This window comes from Pomacea canaliculata, linkage group LG8, assembly GCF_003073045.1.
Source record: "Pomacea canaliculata isolate SZHN2017 linkage group LG8, ASM307304v1, whole genome shotgun sequence".
Lineage (NCBI taxonomy): Eukaryota > Metazoa > Mollusca > Gastropoda > Architaenioglossa > Ampullariidae > Pomacea > Pomacea canaliculata.
In genome coordinates this window covers 3,213,835-3,223,490 of record NC_037597.1, presented here as the reverse complement: position 1 = coordinate 3,223,490, position 9,656 = coordinate 3,213,835, and the positions used below count along the sequence as shown (strand labels likewise).

The 9,656-nt window shown below is 37.2% G+C and overlaps 1 protein-coding gene across 1 annotated transcript; it reads left to right on the top strand.

Annotated features, from left to right (window-relative positions):
• Nucleotides 1-2,812: 2,812 nt before the first annotated feature.
• LOC112570868 (26S proteasome regulatory subunit 4) lies at nt 2,813-8,509 on the top strand. The gene is made up of 12 exons (XM_025249545.1): nt 2,813-2,906; nt 3,392-3,448; nt 3,712-3,808; nt 4,012-4,136; nt 4,369-4,554; nt 5,002-5,130; nt 5,455-5,551; nt 5,885-5,973; nt 6,421-6,521; nt 6,853-6,949; nt 7,179-7,388; nt 8,012-8,509. Exons 1-12 carry the CDS (start codon nt 2,904-2,906, stop codon nt 8,144-8,146), a joined length of 1,326 nt encoding a protein of 441 aa, XP_025105330.1. The 5' UTR covers nt 2,813-2,903; the 3' UTR covers nt 8,147-8,509.
• The last annotated feature ends 1,147 nt before the right edge of the window (nt 8,510-9,656 follow it).

The window sequence follows — 9,656 nt, the reverse complement described above, 5'->3', positions numbered from 1 at the left end:
GCATGCCATTACCGCCTCTGTTAGCTTGGCTTGCTGTAACACTTTATGCTGTCTACCTCATATAACACCTGTCTGAGCTTCACATAGGTATCTATCTCCCAGCTTTCCTTACATAAGCGGTCCCTGACCTGTCCACAAGCCTCACCAGACCCTCCATGTGGGCGATGGTACGTCCCTTACCTGGTGACCACATGACAATGCTACCTGCCTAGTTTTACCATTTTCGCGTTTCTTCTTCCTTCTTTCCTTTTATGCCCCCAATTAGCAGACTCTATTCCACAAAATGCCCTGGTCTTAACTCAAAAGTGTCTATTTTTCTTTCTGTTGTATCTCGTGGATAAAACAGGCAAAGATGTCATTTTAGAGCATAAGATACGTGAGAGAAGAAGCCTAGATATGTTGTTCCAGGGACATTTCTGACATACATTTCTGTGTGTATGAAGTCAGACAAACTCGAAAGTTTCATATTGCTGCTGAACCTAATCTCCTATGTTAACTTCTGTTATCATAAAAATGTTTAGTCTTTTGCCACTACAGGAAATTGTTGAACAACGCAAATACATGGCCAGCAAGTTGTGGACTACAGGAGACCTCTGGAATAGACGCAGGAGCTGACAAGGCTCCAATGTCTTATTGTCTTGAGAAGTGTTCAGCAAATTATTTACTTTACAATCAACCTACCTCCGAGGCACCCTGAAGGACAGATTCGTCCCAGGTCACACAGCCAAACCAGAACAGCCTCCACCCCTTTTAGTGCGTGAGAATGTTTGTAGGAAGATGTAAACCGAATTTTTACTCAGGTTCGGAAAAATAGTATCAAGCACTGATCTGTGAGAAGCTCGAGCTTTACACAGAAAGAGAAATGGTCTCAACGTAGCTCAACATGCTGGCTGCTAGTTTACAGTTGTCAACAGTTGGAAGGAGGAGACATGAGGAAAGAGGGAAGAACCGTATGACAGAAAGTCGATCCAAATCAGGATAATGAGGGTAGACCACGTGACATGTCTGCAATGTACTTACACTGGTACCTATTCATTTGCAAGAGAAGAGATCGCTGTTATCTATAAGTCACTTGAATGTAGTCGACATCGAGGTAGACCCACTCGAATGCCAGGTATGTTATTCAAGTAACACGTGGAGACTTTAAGATGTTTTAGCGATTTATTGATCTTTTGTACAGGAACCACCTCATTAGGGAAAATTATCGGATTTCAGACAGATTTCAGTCTATAGAGTAAAAAATGTTTTTGGAGGAAAATATTTAACCTCTCATGCTGGTACCCGTACTCGTAGAAAATAATTAATTCTCGACAGGACAAAAGAAGTTAGAGTGAACAGACATACAGCACCACTAAACACAGTCACATGCACGCACATAACCTCACACCTAACATACCCACTCGCACCCGCACACGCATGAGTCAATTCTTGTTTATTAGTGAGTTGGTTACAAGCAATCGAAATTGCTCTTTGCCCTGTGTGGACACACTCAATCTGTGACCTGATGTAAGTGGCTGTAACATCTCGGGTCGCCAGGTGGGTGAGGTTGGGGGAGGAGGAGATGGATGAGACTCGAAGCAGGAGCTGAAGAACTTCAACATTACTTCCACAAACGACTTCAAGCAGGTCCGGAATGGGAAGTTATGTTCACTCCTTTGATGTTCGCCAACTCGCCTCTGTCGTCTTTCGGCCTTCCTGCTCCAACACACAGTTACAGCCCTGTATGTGTCTAACACACTCTGTCAAATGTCTTCTAAAAATAAAGGAAGTTGTGGATGAGATCTCAAAATGTTTACATGTTCAAAAAAGTATAACTGTGATCGATAGAAACTGGGAACTAATTCACTGATTTCAGCATACAAGGAACAGGAAAACAAACGAATAACATACGAACTATAAAAGAATAAACAACAGTACTAATGATAAATATACATAAATAAAGAAAACGTAAAGAGGAACCAAATAACAAGAACAAAATATCATGATACTGCAAAAGGAAGACGAGCAGTGAAGGGTGCGAAAAAGGACTAGCATTGTGGGAAAGTGTTAGGAGTAAACACGGAAGAGGTGCGTTTTCAAGATTCAATAATGAGTAGGTATCGGATATGGAAAGGGAGAGATTCAGAGATCCATTGTACCAACTAGGCACGAAGAGTGGACTAAGTAAACGGTTCACTTACAGTCTTGCACCTTAGAGCAGGGGTGGACAATTAATTTTCCCAAGGGGCGGCATGAGAAATTGGGATGGTTTTAGAGGGCCGGACTAATATAGTTAACTCCGTTTTATCCAATACTGTATATATAGTATATATACTGGCGGGCGAGCCAGCGGGCGGGCCGGTCAGAGACAGGAGGCGGGCCGGATCCCTTCCTTGGAGTCTTAGACACAACTATATAGAGAGACTATAAGGTGTGTAAATGTAGGGCCATAAGCTGCCTTCAGGTAAGATCATTCGAAAAATAACAACCCCACCCCAACTACGCCACCCTCCATTTCCCAAAACACTCACACAAGTAAATTCAGTCCTATGGTCATCTGTTGGAGTAAAAAAGGATAGGGTCTTCTTGAAACCTCCTTTGTCACATCCGTCGACTGGCGGTTTGCTAAAATCACATAATTTCTACATCCGTTCCCGTTTTCTGAGGCCAGTCCCCTTTTTCAGACGTATGTAGTCTATGCTGCTCTATTTCCACTCGTCCCATCACCTTCCCGACTCATGTCCCCGTATAGCCTCCAAAAATTCTGGTCCCCTTACTTTCTTTCTAGTATCACCAACTTTATGCTTGTACTTCATAATCAAGGGAAGTAATTGCACTGGTGTGGCGAAAAAAATAACAGGAAATGACGTATGCAGCAATGGCATTATCTCCCTTCACATCCGTAGCTTGCGAGCTTGTGCACAATGGCGAGTCTCTTTCATCTCTTGTTTTATTTTAACTTAAGAACATTAATTCCATACGGCTTTTATTGACTACTTACTCTGATTTAATAATCGTTGTATCTGTGTACGTAACGGGTTCCTGGATTTTTAAAGCGATGGATATGACTGTCACAACGACATCGATTTCGCTGACTCACATCAGCAATTCACATTCAATAATCATTAAATAATGATGTGTTTCAAAAATTATTAGAGCTATATGTTTCCTTTATGATATTATAAGATATTAAATTAGCAGAATTTTACATGTATTTTATTCAGTAGCAAACATTTCAGATTTTGACAACCAGTCTATGGACTTTATTATAAATCACTTGTTGCTCGTATTATTATTCATCTGACATTTTTCTCAACGCTTTGAAGTTGTTACCAAATACATGCTTAATAGAAATAAAATGATTAAACTAAAATAATGTGAAATGTTTCATATCGATGTTCTTTTATTTCAGGGACAAAAGCAATCGGGGGGAAGTGGTGGACAAGGGGGTGATAAGTCTGACGATAAGGTACAATTTGCTTTAGGACTTATTGAATTACTACTGAGATATAACTGTCATTGCACTTTACTAAATTCTATTGCCGTACTTTTCCCTGAGGTCCAGCCAGCTTCTGATTTTTTTATATTTATTGTGCCATCTGTTCTATGATTTTAATATTGCTACTTTTTCCCCCTAATATTTTTTGCATATATTCAGTATAAAGCAACCTCTTAAAAGTTAACAACAGTAGTACAATAGAACCATCTTTGTTGTTTTTTTTCATTTCTCAGGATAAGAAACGTAAATATGAGCCACCAATACCAACCCGTGTGGGAAAGAAGAAGAAAAAGTCAAAGGGACCTGATGCTGCTACCAAACTTCCCCAAGGTATAATATAATAATCATACATCAATAATGATAGAATCTTTAATTCCATTGGACCGAATATCTTTTGTCTATATTGTTACCAGTAGATAGTGTCAGATATCAGAATACTTTTTGGATAATTTATGTTGTTGAAAGATAACTTTGAAGACAATCAAATTACTTTTACATTTGAATAAGGATGATTTTGTTTTTTTTTATTCCAGTGACTCCTCACACACGCTGCAGATTGAAGCTTTTGAAATTAGAGCGTATCAAGGACTACTTATTACTAGAAGAAGAATTCATCCGAAATCAAGAGAGACTTAAGCCTCAGGAGGAAAAACATGAAGTTGGTGTTGTTTTGCATGATTTATAACTCTAAACGTATTATGGGTAAAAATGAGACAAACAAGCAGTGAAAACTTGACCATTTTAGTAACGCATATGATGAACATGATTTATGAAATCGGTGCAATGTGATTTTCAGTTTCCTGTATATGTAAAGCATTAGTGTTGTCCCAGTGGTTACATATGCTTCCACTTTCCTCTTTTTGAAATTTACTTTGTTAATAAATCTGCAGGAGGAGCGCAGTAAAGTTGATGAGCTACGTGGGACTCCTATGTCAGTTGGAAATCTTGAAGAAATCATTGATGACAATCATGCCATTGTTTCAACATCAGTGGGCAGTGAGCACTATGTCTCCATTCTTTCTTTTGTGGACAAGGATCAGCTGGAACCTGGCTGCTCAGTTTTACTGAACCACAAGGTTGGTTTGGGGATCAATGAAAGCATCGTTGTGTTGCCTTATTTTTTGCTAGAGTCTGCAGAAAAAGGATGCCAAAATAAAGAAACAAAACAGTACAGTTTTGCCTGCTTGCAAAAATAAAATTTTACTTATTTTTTTAGACTGCATTGTGTTTTGCAGGCATGGTATTATGTGACTTTATACACACTGTAGGTTTGATGCTGAAAGCATATCCAGATATTGCTAAAAAAGAGAATATCTGGTGTCCATTCCATTAAATATATTTATAAAAAAATAACAAAAAAATCCTCTCTCAGAATGACTTATTCAGTTCCATTTCTATGCAGAAATAAATACTGTTCACTCACACCCAAATAAATGATGATAATTTATATCCTTTTATTGCTAAATTTGATTGCTTTATTGCTTTTCTTCACAATTTTTTTCTGCGACACGTTTATCTCTTAGGTGCATGCTGTGGTGGGTGTCTTGTCTGATGACACAGATCCCATGGTGACAGTGATGAAGCTTGAGAAAGCCCCACAGGAAACATACGCAGACATAGGAGGGCTTGATTCGCAGATACAGGAAATTAAGGTATTAAAAAATGATATGTGTTTTTTGTGTTTGTGTACCAGATATATCAGTAGGAGGATTGACACTTTTGTAAATGTAGAAATAATGAGGATTTAGCCAGAGGTATTTAATTTAAAAAAACAGTTTTCTATGCCAGTGCTTTCAATTAATTTTATATATCTTAATAAATTCTAGTCTACTATGTTGTGAAATCTTTCCCAGATTCATGTGATTGTGACTGAAGCAAGTGTAAAAGGCACATTTCTGAAGATGGTGTTAATACATATGGGTTTGAAAATAAAATTGTTTAACTATTTATCAATATTTGCTGCATGTTTTTGTCAGGAATCTGTTGAACTCCCTCTAACACATCCTGAGTACTATGAGGAAATGGGCATCAAGCCACCCAAAGGTGTGATCTTGTATGGGCCACCTGGTACAGGTAAGTTTTGAGACTAAGGTGGCTATTGATGTTTTAATGGGAAATTACTTCTCTATTAAACTGTCGAAGAAAATGTGGGCAGAAACATATAGAATTGTTTCTTCTATCATCTTATGTTGACATAATATGCCATCTGTAAAAAGACTAAGGCTTGCTGCAGGTTATAAGCTAAGATTACAACCAGGACGGAAGGAAAATATCTTAAAGTCCAGACAGTAAATTTCAAATATTACTGAATTTATACTTTTGCATATCTTGAAAATATTTCTAAAGAACTAGGAATAAGGGGAAACTAGTTTTTATTGACTCCTTTAAAATTCTTTATTCGCCCAGGTAAAACACTGCTGGCCAAGGCTGTGGCTAATCAGACATCTGCAACATTTCTGCGTGTTGTTGGTTCAGAGTTGATCCAGAAATATTTGGTGTGTATTTTGGGTATCCTGGTAATATGCTCCCTAACAATCTACTCTAATGTATTAGCTACTAGAAAAATTGAAGTGAGACAGGCACTGTAAAGGAGAACATTTTACTTTTTACCATTTAGCATAAAACAGAAATCTTCACACTTCATAAAATAGTTTCAATGTGAACTATGTTGCTTCTACATATTTACTTAACTGGATGAACATTCATTCCTGCAAAGTACTTGTCCAGTTTAATTATATGATGTATGTGCAGTACAGTTTGGTCTCTTTATCTTCATTACTGTCATTTACTTCATTACTGTCTTTTCATTTTTATTTATATTTGTCTGTTTTCATTTCATGCTACAAATTTTGTCTGTTTATGTTTTATGGAGAGGGGGAGACACCTTCAAAAACACAGTGATGTTTTGCATATAAATATATGGATGCTGTAATTGCTGGTAGGGTGATGGTCCTAAACTAGTGCGGGAACTGTTCCGTGTGGCAGAGGAACATGCTCCGTCTATTGTCTTTATAGATGAAATAGATGCTGTTGGAACAAAAAGGTAAGACAAAAACCAAAAGCTTGGTACACTTTCTTGACTTAAACACAAGTAGCCTCATATACTTTACAAGACCCAGTTCATGAAGTGCATTTTGAATTTGCTTAGAAAGGCATGGCATGCAGGAAGCATGCTTTGGGACCCATGGTCTCCTGGATGCAGCTCATGTTAAACATGACTGAACAGGCAGGCTGGGGTAAAGATTAAGGTTCTTGGCTTGAAACATCAGCAGCTGACTTTGCTTAGTAAATACTGTGCTCTTCTTTTTCAAATTTTGTCTTTCATTAAATTCAGAATACTGCCTGCTTAATTAAAGTTCTTCACTTTTATGCAGGTATGAGTCAAACAGTGGAGGAGAGCGTGAAATTCAGCGAACCATGTTGGAGTTGCTCAACCAGCTTGATGGCTTTGACTCAAGAGGCGATGTAAAGGTACTGGAATTCAGCTAAATGTTTATTAAAAAAAAAGTCTATTCCATTGGTTTTCTTCTTGCCATAACACTGTAATGTATAATGACACCATCTGGCACTTAAAGCAAACTTTTAAAAGAAATGACCAATAGCACTGCTTGTTTTATAAAACATTTTCTTACAGATTAAATAAGTAAAAATGTAGACTCTAACAGGATTGTCATTTTAAAAATTTTTATGTTTTTAAAAGGTTATTATGGCAACAAACAGAATTGAGACACTTGATCCAGCACTCATCAGACCTGGCCGAATCGACCGGAAGATCGAGTTTCCTTTGCCAGATGAAAAGACTAAGCGTCGCATTTTCACAATTCACACTTCTCGTATGACACTTTCTGATGACGTCAACATTGATGACTATGTTATGTCCAAGGATGATTTGTCAGGAGCAGATATTAAGGTTTGTATACTTCTTAATTAATGAGATCTGTGGTATATTTTTCTCATTTGTTGTTCAAGAATTACACGTTGTATTAGATCTAGAAAGGCTGTCACATAATAGTTATTATAAGAAATGTTTTTTGAGCACTGTACCTCCCAACAAGAATAATTTTTAATTTTAAATATAAGGGCTGGCTGTAAAGTAAAGCAGGATGCATTTGAACCATGTGCAACAACCCTTATAGAAATCCACCATGTTTTCCTCCCTTATTTTTGTGAAAATCATAAATAGTATATACATATAAATAAAAGAGCAAGCTGATGTAGCTTTGCAGAGATTTAATAATAATAAATGCAAAATTTGTGACGTGCATACACTCCTAAGGAGCATGGTCTAAGCACCTAATAACAAGAATGAGACATGGACAGCATAGGAGGAACAGGAAATCAAACAATAAACTCATGAACTAAGAAAGAATAAACAACAGTACTAATGATGAATAAAAACAAATACAGAAAATGCAAATAGGAACCAAATGACAAAAACTGAGGGTATCATGATAAAGATGAGCAGGGAAGGGTGTGAAATAAGAGTAGCTTGATTTATGAATATGACAGAAGATGCTGTTGGATCTGTTTCAGGCTATCTGCACTGAGGCAGGACTTCTTGCACTTAGAGAACGTCGTATGAAAGTTCGTAATGAGGACTTTGCCAAGGCTAAAGAGAATGTCCTTTACCGTAAAAATGAAGGCACACCAGAAGGACTATACCTGTGATACGTATGTCATCATATAGAGCAGAATTTCTTTCTGAAAAGTGCTCACCAATGGACTGTAGAGGATTATTCTTCCAGGCAAAGACATTGGTGTTCTTCAGTCATGTGTGGTTATGAGGTTACGAGTGCTAAGCTATGTAGTGAAAATGAACTTGCAGTAAAGGAGATTCTGTGGTTTGATATACCTACCATCCAACGGACCTTGAAATCTTGATCAGTCACATGCAGTTTGTAAACACTGTTTCTTGTTCAGAAGACACATTTTGCTGTTTGTTGGATCCACTTCTTATCTTCTGGTTTGAAAATCAAGATGGTATGTGTTTGCTTTCAGTGGCATAAATAAACATCACTTCTAAACTGCAAATGTTGGATTGGTCTTTTTGTGTGATGTTTTTACTTATCTTTTGGGTTAATGGCGTCAGTGCCATGATAATACTGAGCACTCAGCATTTGATTGTCTGGCTAGAAATGTATGACCCAAAGATTATGCAGACAATGTCTTAAACATCTTAAAAGATACAGAGAGCAATAACCAATATAATGAGTATAATAAGCTAGAACAGGTAGTGTTGGTACTGCAAAGAATGTTCATCACTATTTCTGCAAAACTTTGAAGTTGTTGTGGTGGAACTAGTCGATTTGTCAATAACAGTTACATCGAAGTGTAATAAAGAGCTGGCAGATGTATGAATTTGATGAACTTCAACAGATGATAAAAAAAGAATGATGATGGTGGTGGAGGGCTTATATAGTGCAGAATCCCATGGCCAAGCGTTTTGCACTGTACTCACACTGCGAGAAGCATGAAAACAAAAAAGAAGTTACTAGAGAAAATAAAACATAAACTCTATTAAATGACAAATATTTGTTGCATTCTTTGCACTCGCCCACTCTTACAATCACTTAAGGGAACATTAAAACCACGTTGGGCTGCAAAAGCAGATTCCTGGCTGCAGTGTTATTGCTGAAGAACACAGAAAGATCTCTCAAACCTCTTGAACACACACGTTCGTATCTCTAATTAGAGCAATGAGACACATTTGCCTCGTGATGTGCTTCAGACATATTCTGTCGATGACTATAAAGGCACATGTAAATCACGATTGTAAATATTCATGTAAATGAAAGAACGGTAAATTTACCTTTTATGTTCCCCCCCCCTCCCAAACACACATGATTCGACCGTTGAAAATGTCGTCTGCTCGATTAAAGACTTTTTTGACGGTGAAAATGAAATTAATACCCTCTCGAAATAATGTGCAGCAAATAAGCGTAATGAATGCACAGGGTGTCAACAGTAAATCTGGATATAAAAATTAAATTAGAACTGAATGTTTTATTTAAAAATGTATTAAATGACATTAGTTTGTGAGAGCTGCAGCAAAAAGACTAGTATAGGTACTCTGAAATCGTACTTCACGTTTTTATGATTATTAAATTTACATGTTAGTAAAATTTGATACACTAGTATTACCAAGTTTTTTCATCAATTTCATTTTTCGTTGAAAAGT